The sequence below is a fragment of the Rattus norvegicus genome, chromosome 16 (genome assembly GCF_021556685.1).
Source record: "Rattus norvegicus strain SHRSP/BbbUtx chromosome 16, alternate assembly SHRSP_T2T, whole genome shotgun sequence".
Lineage (NCBI taxonomy): Eukaryota > Metazoa > Chordata > Mammalia > Rodentia > Muridae > Rattus > Rattus norvegicus.
The window spans coordinates 18,296,950-18,314,836 of NC_141549.1; the positions used below are offsets into that span (position 1 = coordinate 18,296,950).

The 17,887-nt window shown below is 57.2% G+C and overlaps 2 protein-coding genes across 6 annotated transcripts; one reads left to right on the top strand and one right to left on the bottom strand.

The window, feature by feature from the left end:
* Positions 1-825: 825 nt before the first annotated feature.
* On the top strand, positions 826-8,510 carry Dda1 (DET1 and DDB1 associated 1). Of its 3 annotated transcripts, none has more exons than XM_087589164.1 (5): positions 826-965; positions 4,123-4,199; positions 4,277-4,328; positions 6,090-6,151; positions 6,937-7,520. In XM_087589164.1, exons 1-5 carry the CDS (start codon positions 827-829, stop codon positions 7,045-7,047), a joined length of 441 nt encoding a protein of 146 aa, XP_087445290.1. In that variant the 5' UTR covers position 826; the 3' UTR covers positions 7,048-7,520.
* Ano8 (anoctamin 8) lies at positions 8,425-17,751 on the bottom strand. Of its 3 annotated transcripts, none has more exons than XM_087588246.1 (18): positions 17,532-17,751; positions 16,780-16,890; positions 16,529-16,661; positions 16,220-16,358; positions 16,054-16,150; positions 15,227-15,343; positions 15,019-15,146; positions 14,749-14,910; positions 14,291-14,443; positions 14,067-14,193; positions 13,916-13,971; positions 13,736-13,810; positions 12,182-12,979; positions 11,227-11,418; positions 11,003-11,134; positions 10,795-10,905; positions 8,812-9,334; positions 8,425-8,731 (listed from the first exon to the last, which is right to left on the bottom strand). In XM_087588246.1, the coding sequence occupies exons 1-18, from the start codon at positions 17,635-17,637 to the stop codon at positions 8,598-8,600; spliced, it is 3,294 nt and encodes a 1,097-aa protein (XP_087444372.1). In that variant the 5' UTR covers positions 17,638-17,751; the 3' UTR covers positions 8,425-8,597.
* Between the last annotated feature and the right edge of the window lie 136 nt (positions 17,752-17,887).

Consider the following 17,887-nt stretch of genomic DNA (forward strand, 5'->3'; position numbering starts at 1 on the left):
TGGGATTAAAGGCATGCCTCCCCACCCCAGCTTCCCCCGTTTTCCTCTTATTTATTTATTTATTTATTTATTTATTTATTTATTTATTTAAAGACTTGTTTATTCATACAGCGTTCTACCTACATGTATGCCTGCAGGCCAGAAGAGGGCACCAAACTCATTATAGATGGTTAGCTGGGAACTGAACTCAGAATCTCTGGAAGTGCTCTTAACCTCTAAGCGGTCTCTTCAGCCTTACATTTCTTTTTTTTTTTTTTTTTTTTTTTTTTTTCCGGAGCTGGGGACCGAACCCAGGGCCTTGCGCTTCCTAGGTAAGCGCTCTACCACTGAGCTAAATCTCCAACCCCCAGCCTTACATTTCTTAATAAGCCCATGTTAGCTCTACCTAAAATAACAAAAGCCTCACTTCCGTCATCCTAGGAATTTGGGAAGCTGAGGCATGTTTAAAGTCAGCCTTACTATGAGACCTCAAAAAATGAACTGTAGGTTAAGACCAGCCTAGGAGGCTGAGAGTTGGATGGACTCCTTACAAATGAGCCTTTCCGGGGACATCTTAGAAAAGGTGGAGCCATCTCCAGGAGCAGAGCCCAGCCTCATCGCTGGCGAGCTGTGAAATACAACTCCCAGGAGGCATCGCGCGGGCCTCGCCCACTTCCGGATCTCAAGGCCTTACTTCCCAAATCCCGGGCGGGGTTTGATCCTTCAACCGAACTCGACGACGAAGGCGGAGATGCAGAGACCAATTGTAACGCGAGCGAGCACCGGCCGGCCAATGGGAGCGCGTCGGGCGCGGCTGCCGTGAAGGGCGGGGCCACCACGCGGGCCAATGACGCGCGGTGCTGTCGCCATCGGCGTGAGCTGCGCGGCGGCTGGAAGTGGCTGTGCGGCGGCGACTGGGAAGGAGGCTGCGGCGGCGGCGGCGGCGGCGGCGGCGGTGGCCCGGGCGGCAGAGGACGCGGACGATGGTGAGCGCAGCCGTGCGGCCTCCCTTACCGCCCGGCATGGCGGCACGGGATCCTCCACTGTCTCAAGGCTCCCCGCCCGACCCCCCTCTCTTAGCCCAGGCCCCGCCCCTCGCGTTGACCTGTGACCTCCGACCCTTCCCCCGACCCCTCCGTGGGCTGCCCGTCGACCCCACTCTTGACTCTCTCTGCGACCCCTGACCCTAGGTATGCTACCAGGCCCTGACAACTCATTCATTTCCGGGTCGCGACTGTCTCTTGTCTCCCCCTCCCGGAAATCGCTTGGGGTGGGGTGGGGTCCCTGGAGACCCCCCTCTCTGAGCTGTTCTTCGACATGACTCCTCGTGTTCCGGGCGTTTGAGGTGTGGGTCTGGGTGCATTGTAGGGAGGGGTTTGTCACTGTAACATACAGGGCTTTGTCACTAAAGGAGGTGCGACATCGCGCCAGACCCGTTTCCCAGGTCCCTACCCCTTTCTCTCCCTTTTGAGCTCATACTTATTCTTAAAGAGAGAACACCTTCTTCTCCCTGTTTGCAAACTGAGGGTGCCCACCCCTTAGGATGGGGTATCAGCAGAGGCTAACACAGGTACCTGCCCACAGATGAGCTGGGGGACATTCTTCCCTCCTCTCCCCCAACCTTCGAAAGGTGATCCCTGTGACCAGCTGGGAGCTCAAAAACCTGCTCTGTGGTCGTGGCCTCCATGTTGTTTGGGATTGGAGCTCCCACCTGTGACCTGAGGTAGTGGCCACCCCTCACAGTTGGGCAGTGATGAATCCAGACCCCATAGGCCAGCCCACACCCTGGAGAGTAGGTAGTGAACCACACAGAAGAGATTCTAGACAGAGTCGTGGCCCTGAGGTCTCTGGTTCACCTCTGCAACCTCATTCACCACACCAAAAATCTGCTCCTGCCATCTTCTAGAAGCCTGTTCCAGCATCCCTACCTTTTCCCTTCCCAGTCCTTTGGCCCTCTCTAGTTAACACAGAATCAAGTTTCAAAGACATCATTTTGTCTGCTTTCAAACGTAGAAAGCATCCTTGGACTCCCTGTGGTTAGTCCTTTCAGGAGCAGCAAGTGCCCTGCTTTGTGACCTCACCCCCACCTGCCTAGCCCTTTCCTAGTGTTCTCTTCCTCTGGCTCCCAAGTCCCTTCTGCCATGGCACCTTTGCACCAGCTGCACCTCTCTGCCGGTGGCATTTGGCTGTTGGAGCCCGGCCTACCTTGACCCCAGTGGCTCTTGAGGGAGTTGGCGTCTATGGCTTGAGGCCTTATTAGCTCACAGTGGGAGGTTCAGACTTCCTCTAGAAACACAGGCAGATACATACTCAGGCCTTGACCAGAGGGATCTCTGTCCCCGGTTTTTGCCTTGACTGCCTTGGCTGCCTCTCTGAACTGTACTTAGAGGTGACTGTGAGTGGCCATGAACAGGAGATTCAGCCTAGCAGAGTGGTCAAACCCAGCCCCAGCTCACCTGAGCAGCAGCCGCGTATTTAATGTGGAGTTGGGGTCTTCTGTGAAGTCTGCCCAGTCCCAGTCTGATGCCTTAGGGAGGCATAAGTATGCTGGCCTCGTGGGGTCTACCTTGGACACAGCTCAGGCAAGTGGCTTGATAGAGTGGGAAGGTTGGAGGGTGTGTCCCTGACAGAGTAGTGGCTCGCTATGTGACAAACTAGAGAGATCAGAGTGGCCAGCACAGGTGGGGAGCAGTCAAGATCGCTTAGTTGTTTTGAGACAGAGTCTCCCTGTGGAGCCAAGGCTAGCCTTGCACTCCCCTCCTCCCCCCAATCTTGTTGCTTCCACCTCCCAGGTCCTGGGAGCCATGACAGCCGTGGGGGTCATAAGTAGGACAGGGTCTTTTCTGCATGGCTGCTCCAGACTAGCCTGGACCCCAGACTAGCCTGGCCTCTGCCACCAGGCCACACGTAGCACCCTCTGGGCTAATGGCCCCAGGCACCTTGGTTCTGGAGCCCCACCCCCATGGTCAGGTCTGTAGCCCTTATCTGGCCTGGGGGTGTGGGGAGGGAACATTGGAACCTGCACCCTGGGGTGGTCAGTAGTGCTCCTGGGACAATGAGCTGGCGCCAGGTCAGCAGGTCAAGAGGCTGAGGACAGAGACACTGAGGCTGCCTAGCCACATTCCAGGCCAGCAGAGTGGCGGCCATTGGCGCAGCACCTCTGCATTACCAGAAGGCCCCAGGCCTGGGCCTGAGGAATGTCCCAGGGAAGTAGTAATGGGGCCTGTGCACATGCCATTGCTCCCTGGCAGGCACATGACAGCACACAGTGACACCTCCCAGGGTAGGGCATACTAGAAGCCACAGACCCACAGATTTGTGCGGCTCTTGTGCTGCCCCTCTAGACTGAGTGACATTTGGTGAGTGAGTAAACATCCTGGCCCAAGTGAATCGGACTGATGACAGTTATAGAGCCCTTGCCACAGCAACCTTCTGTGTGTATGAAGTGGGACACCCCTTCCCAGGCCAGGCTTGGGGATTCCCCAGAAGCAGGGCTGCCTATCCATTCATACGCACCTGCAACTTTAGTCCACGCTTTTGAGACAAGAGGTTGTGACCATGGCCTAGCAGCCCTCAAACTGACAGACCCTCCAGTCTCTGTTCCTAACCCAGCCGAGCTGGAATAGCATGTGTGCACCATGCCCATCTTCTGAAGTAGCCTCTCATTACACATACACGCACGCACGCACGCACGCACGCACGCACGCACGCACGCACGCACGCACGGTTGTTTTGAGACAGGGTCTCTGTAGCCCAGGAAGGTTTGGTAATTGCCCTGTCTTAATCTCATGAGTGTTGGGATGACAGGCAGGCACTGCTGTGCCTAGAGGAAGTTTAACTTTAAACAGCTAATAGCTTCAGAGAGAGAGAGAGAGAGAGCGCGCGCGCGCGCGCGGGAGTGCGCGCACAGGTAAAGTGTGTACAGCTATACCTCATGACAGATCCACCTGGTGAAAGGGAGAAGCGTGCGTGCGTGTACACATATACACACACACACCACACACACACCACACACACACACACACACACACACACACACACACACACACACAGTGCCACCATACACCTTCCCCCATACACAGCACCAGATGGGTGTGCCCTGGTCTGCATTGGCAGCCTCACACCCACCCTGTTTCCAGGCAGACTTTCTGAAAGGCTTGCCCGTCTACAACAAGAGCAACTTCAGCAGATTCCACGCGGACTCCGTGTGCAAGGCCTCGGTGAGTGTGGGGCTGGGGGTGGCGTCACTGCCCTGAGGATGAGGCTTGCCAGCTAACCCACCGCTCCCCGTCCACAGAACCGCCGTCCCTCAGTATACCTGCCGACCCGAGAATACCCGTCAGAGCAGAGTGAGTACTGGAGGGCTTCGCCTCCACACAACTAGAAAGGGCCCATGGAGGGTAAGGGGTGATCCTGGAGACAGCCCACTGTACCTAAGGCAGCAGACACTGGCTCTCCTCAACCTGGACTGCCTTGCCCTCTCCTGCTATCTGCATATCAGGATTATAAGCCGGGGCTACCCTAGCACAGCAGCACATGAAACGGGCGAGGTGAGCCCACCTGCTATCCCAGCTCTGGGTGCTGAGGCAGCAGGACCAGAGGTTGAAATGTGAGTTTAGATTCCTGGAGCTGTGTGAGAGCCAGGAGCCTTGACTGAGGTCTGTGGTGGGAATCTGTCCCCACCAGGCAGTCTAGGGTCAGCCAGCCTCCTGCAGCAGAGAATGAGGGCTCAACAAGGCCAGGGCCAGGCCAGCACCCAAGGTTGATCTCTGGCCAAGGCCACGTAGATGCTCACAAACTACAAGCCAAGGACTGTAGGTGTGGAAGTGGGAAGGGCCGTGACTCTCTACAGAGCCTGTGGGCAGTGCTGTCCAGGCCCTGTGTGTAGGTGAAAAGGGCCTGGTGGTTTAACTGGTAAAGAGTCTGGAAGCCAGGTGTGGTGGCGTATACATCTAAGCCCAGCACTCAGGAGGCAGAGGCTGGTGGAGTTATGTGAGTTTGAGGCCGGCCTGGTCTACAGAGCAAGCTCCAGGACAGCCAGGGCTACATAGTGATACCCAGTCTCAAAATAATAAACCTCACAGTCTGAGGTTCAGGAGATGACTCAGCAGGTATAGGTGCCCACCACCATCTTAAAAACCTGATTCAGTCCCCAGAACCCACCTAGTAGAGGAGAAAAACAACTCCTCCAGGTATCCTCCTGCCAGTGTGTACGCCCACCTAGCACAGCAAGGCCATCCATGTGCTCAGGGTTAGCGCTTGCTGCTGCTGCTGCAGGAGACCCTTGTCCAGACCCCAGCATCTCACTGTGCCTCACAAACACCTGTGTCTCTCTCCAGCTCCAGAGGATCCAGTGCCCTCTTGTGGCCTCCTGGGACACATGCACACCACACACACACACACACACACACACACACACCAGACAAATATAAAATGATCAAAGTAAATTTTTTTAAAGATTTATTTATTTATTTTTAAAGATTTATTTATTCATTTATTATATATAAGTACACTGTAGCTGTCTTCAGATATACCAGAAGAGGGCATCAGATCTCTTTACAGATGGTTGTGAGCCACCATGTGGTTGCTGGGAATTGAACTCAGGACCTCTGGAAGAGAGGTCAGTGCTCTTAACCACTGAGCCATCTCTCCAGCCCTCAAAGTAAATTCTTAAAAACAAAATGAATCTGTTCTGGAAAGAGGGCAAGGCTCATGCGTAGCATAGTTCCTTGTCGTGGGTGAGGCCGTGGGTTCTGTCCCCAGTACCCAAACCTCACTGTTGCCTTGCATTTCTTCCCTGCTGTCTCACCGCCTCGGATGGGCCCTAGGAATAATACAGAAGCACATGGGAGGCCACCTCAAACCCAGTGCTGGCCTGTGTCCTGGAACCCGGGCTCCATTCTTGGCACTGAAACCATGCTCAGACAGGCTGAGGAAGGTCCGGGCCTCAGAGCCTAAGGGTGGGGCAGAATTGGAGCTGTGTACTCAGGAGAGAATGCCAGTCTTCCGACTTCTAAGATAGAGGTGCTGAATTTGAGCCCAGTTTCTGTCAAGGCAGGCCAGGAGGCCAGGTGGAGGTCAGAGTCTCACCCTCTCTCTTTGCTTCTCAGTCATCGTGACAGAAAAGACGAACATCCTCCTGCGGTACCTGCACCAGCAATGGGACAAAAAGGCAAGGTTCCTGCCGGGGACTGGGGATATTGGAGTGGGAGCCGTGAGGGTTGAGTAGGAGTTCTTCAGGTTCCAGGACTAAAAAGTATTTCAGTGGGTACGCTATTGGGGTCCTGGTACTTAAGAGACAGGATGAATCTGGAGCATTCTGCACTACACAGCCAGTGCCCAGCTGACCAAAAACTCCAGCCCACGTGCTACATGCCTATCACCCCAGTATTCAGGAAGCCAAGAGAGTGTTTAGGGTCAGCCTGAGGTACATGACACCATGCAGTTGGGGGTTTTGGGCTTTTATTTTTGATTGTGTGTTTGTTGTTGTTGTTTTTGGTGGTTTGGGGTTTTTTTTTTGTTTTGTTTGTTTTGTTTTGTTGTTGTTGTTGTTGTTTTGACACAGGTCTCACTGAGCCCAGGATGTCCTCATACTTAGAGTGATCCTCCTGCCTCTTGACTCCCAAGTGGTGGTCTACAGGCCTATGCCACCACAGCCAATTTTAGATATTGTAAAAATACATCCACCCAGCTTGCCTGAGTACCCTGCAGGATGCTCCCAGGTGGCTGGCTGATGGCTCCCTCTAGGCCTTTGAGATAGGGTGGGTGTGGTGATTCCCAACTTTAATCCCAGCACTCCAGAGGCAAACAGGAGACTCTCTGTGTTTGAGGCTAGCCTACTCTATAAGTTTCCAGACACCAGTGCTTTGTCTCAAAAAGGTGGGGAAAGACCCAAGCCATTGGCTGCCCTGGTGCTGTCCTCACCCTTGTGACTCTCTTCCCTTCCCCCACCTCCAGAACGCCGCCAAGAAGAGAGACCAAGAGCAGGTGGAGGCGGAGGGCGAGAGCTCAGCGCCACCCCGTAAGGTGGCCCGGACTGACAGCCCCGACATGCCCGAGGACACCTAGGTCCTGTGCATCACCCATCGTCTGTCAGCTGTGTCCGCTCCCACCCACGTGTGTAAGCGCAGTCCGCCTCCTACATCCAGTCCACGCCCTCCAACCTCATAGGACCCATGTATTTATTTTCCTTGAGTTTATTTATGCTGTAACTCGTGTCAAGCATTGGTTAAAGGGACATCAGGCCCAGCCGCGAGGTGTCGGTAGATGCTTTTTAAAGCACAGTGGTGTCCCCCACCTGCAGCAAGACCTCGTCGGGGGCCAGAGCCCAGGGAGGGCTGGCCCCCCAACACACCGAGCGGCCTTCTCGCTCCTTCCCACCCACAGGCCCGGCACCCGGGTCCCTCCCGTGCCCAGGCCTCACTCTGAGCCCTCGCCAGGGCAGGAAAGAGCTGGCCCCTCTGGATCTTTCTCTTTCATCATTTATCATGGACTAGCCCGTGCTCCACGTCCACCCCAATAAAAGGACCTTTCCTACTCCACACAGCGTCTTTGCTCCACAGACTTCGGCTGGAGCTGCTGGGACCTGCAGGAACCAACCCCTGCCCAGGGTCCTTGGGGTAGGGTTCCCTGGGAGACTAAGCCCAGGACAGTACCACAGGGCAGATCAACAGCCACCCACCACTGGGCATCATATGCAAGGCCCACCAGCCTCCGGCACTGGCTGGTATCCAGCTGGCCACTTGGGAACATTGCAGGGCTGAGGTGGCCACACTATCATGAGGTTTGGGGGAACTACCTGGAATGGTAGAGTGGCTGTGCACCCTCAGCCGTGACATGGTACACACTGCAGGTATGAAGTTCTGGGGACCCCACACAGACTGTACTCTGCTTGTGAAGGCTAAGTTGTCTGTTTCCTAGGGGCCATTACTTGGCTGTGGCCCTACTGACCTATCCCTGGTAGCATCTCAGCCTCATATGGTGACTTGACAACTGCGGCCATGCCCTATTAACTCCAGGGTGACCTTATGGGGCTGGGGCTTCTCCTTGTACCCTGCCTCCGGAGGCCTCTCCTTTCAGACACATGCTGAAGTTTCTGCTACTCTCAGGTCTTGGTCCAAATTCCAAATGCCTTCCCATGATTGCCTTGCTGTGCTACCACTGTGCACTCTTGGGAGTGTCACCTGGACCACCCAGGTCCCTGCAGGCTGGCCTATGACCAGACTCGAGGCTCAGCAGGCTACTCCCCATGCAGCCTCTGTTCCGGGACCCCTATGAGTGCGCTATACTCATGTTACATCTGGCTGAGGTGTTGGGTGCCATGTGTGTCTGTTCCCAGACCAGAAAGGCTCCGAGGACCTCCTAGAGGCCTCATTCTGGAAGAACTGGGGTGCTTAGCCTCCAGCCACGAATCTAGCAAGGCTCTTTCACTGCTCTGACCTCGAGCACTGTTGAAATAGACTTTTTATTGCATTTCTGCCGTTTTACAAAAATATGACAAAATAAATTAAAAACAAATAAATAACCACCCATCCTGTGTACTTTTCTGTACTGTGGGGGTTGGGGGGTCCGCTCGTGGCCCCCATCCTGGTCGAAGGAACGGCAGGGGCGCAGCGGGGCTAGTGGCGGGCTGTGGGCCAGCAGGCGGGCTGCGCGGGGCGCGCGGGGGCGTCCGCGGGGACGCGGGGCGGGTTGTCGCCGCAGCCCCAGGGCGCGTCCCAACGCCAGCAGCCGGCGGGAGGCGAGGCGGGCCCTGCGGAGGGAGAGCGCGGTTCGCGGGGCCCCACGGCGCCCACTGCCCTCGCAACGCGCGCCCCAGTTAAGGCCTGTGACCTGCGTCCTCCGGCCGCGGCTCCAGCTCGGCGGCCGCGGGCTCGTCCCCGGCGCTCCTGTGAGAGCGCGCGCCGCCCCCGAGGGCCCCGTTGGCTGCGGGCTCGCGCGCCGCGAACGCGAACAGCTTCCCGGGCCGCGGCGGGGACGGGCCGCGCTCGGGCGCTTTGAGGAAGCGCAGGCTAAGGAAGGCGGGCAGGCGCGTGTCCGCGGGCGAGCGCGGCGGGGGCGCGCACCCGGTGGGCGCGGGCGGCCGGGTCTGCAGCGGGATGATCTGCTTCAGCCGCAGCACGGGGCCGGGCGGCAGCAGCGCTCCGGGCCGTCGGGGACGCTCGCTGCCCTTGGCCTTGGCCGCGCCGCGCTCCGCCGCGGGGTCGGGGCCCGGGGCCTCCGCGCGCGCCTCCTCGCGGCCTCCCGTGTCGCGCTCCCGCCGCGCCTGCTGCTCCGCGTGCCGCTGCCGCTCTTCCTCCTCGCGCCGTCGCCGCTGCTGCTGCTGAAAGCGCTGCTGCGCCTGCCGTTCGTGCCGCTGCGTGAGGGGCGGGAGGGGGGAGATGCTGGCTGAGCGCCAACTGCGACAAGACCTACCCCGGCCCCTAACCCCTGACCTGACCCTTACGGGTGCCTGAGGAACTGAAGATAAGGAAACTCGGTTCCGGCTGTTCAGAGAGCAGGGGATGGGGGAGACTGTAGACCTGCTGGGGCTTTTTCAGGAGAATCGCTTTCCTCCTTTTCCCTTGCTCTGTGTGTTTTTGAGAAGGGTTTCACTGTCTAGCCCAAATTCAGAATCTTCCAGCCTCACCCTCCCCAGTGCTGGGATCACAGGCATGAGCCACCACTCAGGGCCCATCAATATAAATTAAGTTACATGCGGTTTGCAGAGGTGTTTGGAAGAGGCGGACTGGCAAACTGAAGAATGAATATTCTTGAGAGCTTGTGCCATCAAGAATCAACACCCACTGTGGTGAGCGCAAGCTACAATCATCCCTTAGTATCCACAGGAGTTGGGTCCGGGACCCACAAGTATGGATGCTCTGGTCCCTTCTACAGTGGCATCCTGCTTTCTATACGCTCACACTCTCCTGGGGACTGGAGAGACGGCTCAGTGGTTAAGAGCACCGGCTGCTCTTGCACAGGAGCCTGTTTTCGCCGCCAGCGCCCACATGGCCGCTCACAGCCATGTGTAACTTCGGTTCCAGGGGATCCGACGCCCTCTAGTGGTCTCCAAAGGCACTGCATAAACATGGTGCACATGCACACATGCAGGCAAAAGACTCGTAACATAAAGTACAATTAGATGAAATAAATATAAACAAGAAAGGGATGCGTCTCTGGAAATGCCTCAGCTGCTCTGAGGAGGCACCGGGTTCCACATCTGTGGTCCCAGATAACTGAGAATGAAGGTCCGCTCATGGGTAGCAGTCCCAAACTTGGACTGAACAATAAGACCACTAACACCAAAACGAACTTTAAAAAGGAAAAAACGAAACAAAAAATAGGTGCAATGGTACATGCCTGTCCCCAGAGTCTGAGGCAGGCATTCCAAATTGGAGGCAGAGATGAGCTATGTAGAACCATAGCACCTTCTCTACACATAGAAGGAAAACGCAGTAGACCTGTACATAGTCAGTACAGATGCAAATTTGCCTTTGTTTTGTTGTTGTTTGTTTGTTTGTTGAGAGCACAGCATTTAGTCTAAGCTGGCCTTGAACCCCCCCACCCCAACTCCATGTAATTGAGGATGGGCTTGAACTGATCCTCCTGCCCCCACCCCCACCTTCGAGGTGCTGGAATGACAGCTATGCACCAGCGCACCCTATGTATGCCGTGAGCTTTCTGAGTACTTTCCATCCCAGTTGGTAGAATCCTTAAGTGCAGTACCTGGGGGTGGGGGTGCGGCCCGCTCTGCATCCTGAGGGCTTTCACTAAGACTTTAGTCTTGACTTTATTCCCTCCTGAAACCACGTCAACCTGACCCCAGCCTCATACCTTGAAGGCTTCCCGTCGCTGGTACTCCAATTTGGCCATCTCCTCAGCCACCCAGCCAGGGATGTCAGGGATGGCTGCGTGGATGAGGTACTTGACTAGAAGAGCCAAGTGCTGTGGGGGACAGACAGCAGGGGCTGCAGGCTCAGGCAAGCAAGCCTCCCCACCCTACCCCACCCACAAAGCCCCGCCCTCAGGCTCCCAGCCCCACCTCTAGCACCACTACAGACACAATGGCCGCCTCTGGGCTCAGCCAGGGGAACAGGCGCTGCAGCTGGCCACACTGGCCAATGAGGTAGCAATTCACCACGATGGCCAGCACGCCCATCGCCTCCATGACCTTCTGCAGGGAAGGAAGGAGGGTCAGGGACAGGCCCAGCGAGGGACCACCATCCCCAAGGTGCCATCCCCTCTAGGTCTCCCTGACTGGCCCACCTGCCACTGGCCAATGCTCTCCACACGCTGGCCAAAGGGCCGCTGTAGGCCAGTGCAGAGCTTGAAGGCATCACTTCGGATCTCAATCAAGTTGTTGACAAGGGCGCACAGGGCGGCCAGTGGGAAGGCAGAGGAGAAGAGGACCACATAGCCAAACTGCACGAACATCTCCTGGTAGTCCTGGAACGTGTCCTGAGGATGGACAGGGGCTCCTGTCAGGCTTGGCACTGGGATATTAGATCCCCTGGAGCTTGAGTTACAGGCTTTTGTGAGCAGCTGATGTGGGTGTAGGGATCTGACATCCAATTTTCCGATCTGGAGCTCTCTTACCTGCTGGGTAGGAACTACTCCAGTATGATTTATTTTTGGTTTTGAGACACGGTCTCTCTGTGTAGCCCTGGCTGTCCTGGAACTCACTCTGTAGAACTAGGCTGGCTTCGAACCAATAAGAGGTTCTCTGCCTCTGCCTCCTGAGTGAGGAACTGAAGGTGTACACTACTACTGCCCTTTGTTGTTGTTGTTGTTGTCATTTGTTTTTTGTTTTTCTTTCCTGGAGCTAAGGACCGAACCCAGGGCCTGGCCCTTGCTAGGCAAGCTCTCTACCACTGAGCTAAATCCCCAACCCCCCTATTTATTTTTTAAGGCAGGGTTTTCTGTAGCCCAGGCTTGCCCAGAATGTACTATATCACAGAGGATGACCTTGACCTTTTCTTTCTGCCTCCACTTCTTAGTGCTGGGAAGACAGCCGTGCTCCCCCATGCCTGGTTTATGCGGTGCTGGGAATGGAAGCCAGGGTTTCCCGCATGCTAGACAAACACTCTACCAACTGAGCCACGAGCACGTAGCAGTTAAACTATCGAATCCTATTTGATTCTCTTTGGAGTTGGGGTTGTCCAGACTGCCTTCCTGCCTCCACCTCCAGTCGCCATGGTGGCGTGGGCTCCGCCTCTCTCACCTCATACTTCTTCATGCAGCTCTCCAGCTCTGCCTGTGTGAGCTGCGGTGAATGCTCCTCCTCTGGCGGGTCGATCCACGAGGACCTGTTATGTCTCTTCTGTCTCCCGGCCGCATCGCCAGAGCCAGTCTCCGGATCTCGGTCTCCATCAGATCCTTGGTCGCGGCCCTCGCCACCCGCCCGACGAAGCAAGACGGTCTGGGGTTCTGGCCCGGGGCTGCTTGGAGGCGCCTCCGGCTCATCGTCTTCTTCGGCCAGCGTAAACACACCAGGCTCCAGCCCCTTCTCCACCATGGTGGGACTCCCCTCCTCCAGGAGGCCGTCGGGGCTTGGGCCTGGCCTGCGCCGCCCTGCGCCCCGCTCAGCAAAGCTGACCTTCTTGAGGCGCAGCCCGCAATCCAGGAGGCTTCCTTCCTCGCCCTCATATTCCTCGTCCTCATCCTCGTCGTCGTCCTCCTCCTCCTCGTCCTCTTCCTTGCCACCCCGAGGCCCTTCTGGAACCTCCCCACCTTCCCCTGCTGGCCTCCTCTCCACAGCCACCTCCTCCTCCTCCTCGGGCGCCCCGCAGCCACCGCCCAGGCACCTGCGGCTCCCCGCTCCGCCCTCATCAGCCTGGGCCTCCAAGTGCCGTCGGGGGTCCGGGCGCAAGGGGTTGAGCAAGCCTAGCAGGGCCCGGGCCAGCTCCAGGATGGTGCGCAGGCCCAGCTCCCCGCTGCCCAACCTGCGGTACAGGTGCGGCTGCAGCACCTCACGCACATTCTGCAGCAGCTGCCGGGTGATGAGCAGGGTGGCCAGCATCTGTGGGCGGAAAAAGGCCGCGTGGGACGGACGGGGCTGGGCGCGGGAGGGTCACAAAACTCTCTCTCTCTCTCTCTCTCTCTCTCTCTCTCTCTCTCTCTCTCTCTCTCTCTCTCTCTCTCTCTCTCTCTCTCTCTCTTCCCGGTGCTCCTGCAGTCCCTCAACAGTAACCCTGGATGTGAGGCCGCAGCTCAGCCCCAATGCCACTACCACACAACAATCTGCAGACAGGCCAGGATTAGCAGAGCATTTTCTCCCCCCCGCCTCCGCTGCCCAGGCATTGCCTAGTTCCCTGGGCACCTCAGTAGGTCTTACTCAGCCTGTATCAGGACCCCTTTTGCGCATGCGCCCTATGCTTGCCATGTCCCACCCTCAGCACAGCCACACTGCCCACACTGTGGGAAGGCTCGCCACCTGCCCGTACTTTGGCCCGGGCCACGAGCAGGAGACCCCGGAGGGACAGGAGGAGCAGGCGGAACCGCAGGGCCGCGAGCGGGACCAGCGCCGCCCGCAACTGCCGCTCGAGGCTCTGGGTCAGGGACAGGAGTAGCAGGAGCTGTGGAGGGACCGACCAAACAGGTGGACAGACAGATGGGAGAGGGGAACGACAGGCAGAGAAAGGACACACGCACAGACGACAAAAAGGAGAGAAGGATGGAGGACGGGAGGGAGGGGCTGGAGAGCCCTGGACCCCTTACATGGGTCCATTCCCAAGGGACCAGGGTGCTGCCCCTGGGGCCGTGCATGGGCCCTCACCTCTTTCAGGCGGTCCATGTCTTTGAGGTAGAAGCCGATGTAGAACAGACTCAAGTACGAGTTGACAAACTGGAACTGGGAGGCAGGCAGCTGGGGTCATCCTGCAGCCCTGCCTTACGATCCCCCAGCCTTCTCTCCCTCCCGCCCTCCTAGCCTCTTTGCACATGTGTGTTCACTCACCAAGACGACTTTGATGATAAGGTGCCTCTCGTAGGTGCTCTCTAGCCGGTAATTCTCTAGGGGCCGAGGAGGTGAGTGAGAGACCACCCTACCCCTACGAAGGGTTATGGGGATCATCGGGACGGTGAGGGCCTCCCCTGCTAGTACCTACCCATGTCATTTAGCCACACAGCTAACTTCTTGTAGCCCTCAGCACTCACGCTGACCAGCAGGGCTAGTATGACCTTAGGCAAGAAGCGAACTAGGCGGGGCAGACCCTTCACGCTCAAGACTAGCTCCTGAAAGGGACGGGGCAAGGTAGGGGAATCAGCAGGTTGAAGCTGGACCTGGTGCTTGATGGGCAGGGGCTAGGGCAGAGTAGGGATGAGGCGTTACCTGCAGCTGGAAGCAGCCAAGCATCAGGACAAAGACACAGACGAGACAGGCCAGGCACAGAGGCAGGCTGACAAGCAGTTGAAAGAGCAGTCGCTTCCAGGGCGGGTAGTAGAACTCCTCAGCACGGGTGATGGGGCTGATGCGCCGGATGCCCTAGCAGCCAGCAGAAAAGGCAGTGAGACCAGGGACCACACCCACTTCCTGATCATAGGAGCCCAGTTTCCCTCAGCTACATCTTTTCTCTGGCAAGAGACACTTCTCAATGCACCCTTCTTCCCAACTTCCTCCCATCCTGTCGCAAGCCTCCCTGGCCCACAAACTTCTCTGACTGTTACCTAACTAGACCTAGAGTCCCCTCCCCCGCACCCCCCCACACACAAATGCTCTTCCCCAACATGGCATTTCTCCTTTACAGCCTTGTTGAAAACCTCAACCTCAAGCCTCTGCCCCAGACTGACCCTGAACTGGGGACGTGGCTCCTCCACAGCCTCCCCAGGTGAGTCTAGTGTACCCCACTTGTAGGCTAGCTCTGCCCCCCTCCGTTTCCACTCCTCCAAGAACAGTGTTGACCAGATCACGTTGAAGAGAGCAAAGACCACACAGGAAACATCCCGGCTTGTCTGTAGGTAGCAGAAGAAAGCCAAGTCATCGACACCAAGTCGACTCACCAGCTTTTGGAGGAAGACTTTCTAGGCCATCCCCAGTCCTGGCCCGGCACTTCCCAGTACCTGATCAGCTTCAGTGAATGTATACAGAACAGAGCCAAAGACAGCAGGGTAAACCATTGCTGATGTGTAGAAGCCCAGCCAGGCAAAATACATGGCAATCTTCACCCCAAAATAGTCACAGATATCATCTGCCAGGAGAAAAGGGAGTCTGGGTCACCTCTAAGTGTCTCCTGGAACCCCAACCCACTCCTCAGTCACAGAGCCACACCTAAAGGCTGGTTTTCACACACGGCCTGCACCCAGGACTTCATGAGACGATTCAGAATACGCTGCTCGTGAACTGGAAACACCTGCTGTATGATGCCTCGTGCAGCCAGCTCCGGAACTGCAGGAGGAGGAGTGAGTGATCCCTGCCCCTGCACTATCTGATCAGAGTTAGCAACAAACCTTGGCTGGAACCAAAGTCATAACTTCTCTGCCTTCTCCTAAGCCCATCAAAGCTAGGGATGTGGCCTGGTTGGTAGAGTGCTTTGCTTAGCAAGCTCGAAGACCCGGGGTTCTATTCCCAGTATGGCATAAGCTGGGTGTGATAACCCATACACTCTGGAGATGAATTTGAGATGGACAGGGATGGTTGGGAGTCTATGTAGCCCAGGCTGGTCTTGAACTAATGAGTTGGAGTCGGGAGATGACAGGCATGTTCCCACCGTACCTACCAAGTGTATTTTAGAGTTTAACAGCCCCCTACTTTTCTGGATCTAAATTTCTAAGGAATGAATGACACAGGTTGGTACAGAAAGTGAACTGGTGAGACCTGCCTGGTTTTCCTAGTAGGCCTCACCACCTGGTCCATGGGTGCTGTCCATGGTCCTGCCCACACCTTCTCGGAGACCTATATAAAAGCCTAGCCCATACCACCTCATCCATGCTTGCACTAGGTGCCAGAAAGAGGCTACACTCTCTGGGTTCTTTGAGTGCTCAAATTTTTCCTAGCCTTTGATGGGTTGCCAATATGCCCGCCCCTTTGTACCCATTTTCTAACAGACACGCCCAGTTCTCTGCCAAGTGATTGGATGGAAGGCTCGCCCTGCTCACTGATTGGCTGGTCCTCCAAGAAGCGCACGTTGTGCAGAGCCTCCCCCTGCTTGGCTCGTAGGTTCTGCAACCAGAAGCGAATGATGCTCTGCCGCTCCTGTGGGGAGAAGGGTGTGAGCTAGGTACGAGGGCCGTAGGCGCAGAGACATGGGCGCAGCGCGGTCACCTGCGATGTGAAAAAGCGTAGCTCATTCTCCACATTCTCGTAGATGAAGTCCTCTTCGCAGGAGAAGCTGCGAGTGCCCCCTCCAAACTCGGCCTTCACGGCCTTGCGCAGACCCAGCTCGTCGGCCCCACGGAGCAGGCTGCGGACAGGACAGGGCATAGTGGGCTCACCGTGGTACCCTTGCTCACCATTCCCAAGCTAAGAACTATACGAGAGCCACATCTTAGGGCAAATGTTAGCACAGTTGGCCTTCAGAGGAGCAAAGAGCCAAGTGACAGGGCCAGAGGGAGGCAGAGGCAGGGGACTCGCCTCTCGTATGTGGCGGTGACAAAGAAGGCATAGGCACGCGTGTGGCGGTGGTGGCGAACTTGCACGATCAGCTCGGGAATGCCCACCCGGATGTGATTCAGCAGCCACAGCAGCGTGTGGTCATCAGTGGTGTCTGCCGAGGGGCATAGGGGCCAATGGGTCTTGCCTCGAGAGGTGCCCACAAGGGCCTCCACATTTCCACCGAGGCGGTAAAGGCTGCATCCGGGCCCACAACAGGCAGGTGTGGATACCTGGGAAGGTCATGAGCACGTCGCAGTCCTCGGTGGGCACTGTCTTCATCCATGCCTTGTGGGATACCAGGTAGCGGCCAGCCTGCAGGAGCCTCTTCCCAAATAGTTTATCTATGGGGCAGCGTGGCAGGCTGGGCTGAGATCAGGCCCTTTCAGGGACTGACTCGGCCCTCATTAGAGCTCTCGAGGGCTGGGCACTTACAGCCTCGGCTTGCTCTTCTTTCTCCTGCACCAGCCAGGCCCTTCCCCCTAGATTCTGCCTTAAGAATTTTAGTCATGGTTGAGGCCCAACTCCGCCTCCCGAACCAGAATTGATGGGATGCCCACAAGCAGCCTTGAGTACTTCTTGGTATGACAGAGCGGTCTTTAAGCAGCCACAGAGTGCAGTCCTTCCTCCCATTTCACAGGTCACCAAACTGAGGCCCAGCGACGTATCCACGGGCTCAAGGTCACCCAGCCAATATGGGATTTGAACCCAGGACCCTATTGCCCTGTGTCCCTGTGCTGGGACTCTCCAGGTGGCGAGACTCACATGGAACAGGCTGGGGCCGTCAGAGGGGCGTGTCCACGTTTCTGCACCAGGGACCCCCAGTGCAGACGCACTGACCCAACCCCGCGCCGCGCTGCAGACGCAGCACCACGAGGAGCAGCCTCCCGGCCACACGCTAGGGTGTGTGACCCCGATCGGCGTCCCCTGCAGCCCCCTGGCGCACCCCGTTCACCTGTCCCGGTGTCACCCGCAGCAAACATACCCAGGACTCCAGACGCAGGCGCCGCAGGTTCGCCCTCGGGTGGGGGCCTCTTGCCCCGCTCCCCCTCCAGGGTCGCGTCCCCGGCGCCCGAAGCCGCCTCGGCCATGGCGAGGATAAGGCAGGTTAGGGGCTGCGGGACGCCCGGGCGCCGGGGGGCCGCGGGCTCATGGGGACCGGAGTGGCACCACCGAGCGCGCTGGAGAAGACAAAGGCCTCTCTCGCCCGCCCGCGCAGCCGGCCGTCCCTGTGCTCCACTTGCTTGTCGTCCCCGCCCGAGCCAAACCTCGATTCTTCTTCCCAGCCTCAGCGCGTCACTCTCAGTCACTCAGTCCCACTCGCCCGCCTCGTCTCTGGTT

What these genes read in the sequence shown, in the direction of transcription:
- Dda1 (XM_087589163.1), top strand. Translation starts at nt 2,385, where the DNA reads ATGAACAGGAGATTCAGCCTAGCAGAGTGGTCAAACCCAGCCCCAGCT. An exon ending in CTTGGACACAGCTCAGGCAA is followed by an intron (nt 2,566 to 4,122) that starts GTGGCTTGATAG and finishes GTTTCCAGGCAG; the next exon opens with ACTTTCTGAAAGGCTTGCCC. An exon ending in AGAATACCCGTCAGAGCAGA is followed by an intron (nt 4,329 to 6,089) that starts GTGAGTACTGGA and finishes TTTGCTTCTCAG; the next exon opens with TCATCGTGACAGAAAAGACG.
- Ano8 (XM_087588245.1), bottom strand. Translation starts at nt 17,637, where the DNA reads ATGGCCGAGGCGGCTTCGGGCGCCGGGGACGCGACCCTGGAGGGGGAG. An exon ending in CGTGCTCATGACCTTCCCAG is followed by an intron (nt 16,662 to 16,779) that starts GTATCCACACCT and finishes GCCCCTCGGCAG; the next exon opens with ACACCACTGATGACCACACG. An exon ending in TGTCTGTAGTGGTGCTAGAG is followed by an intron (nt 10,906 to 11,002) that starts GTGGGGCTGGGA and finishes TGTCCCCCACAG; the next exon opens with CACTTGGCTCTTCTAGTCAA.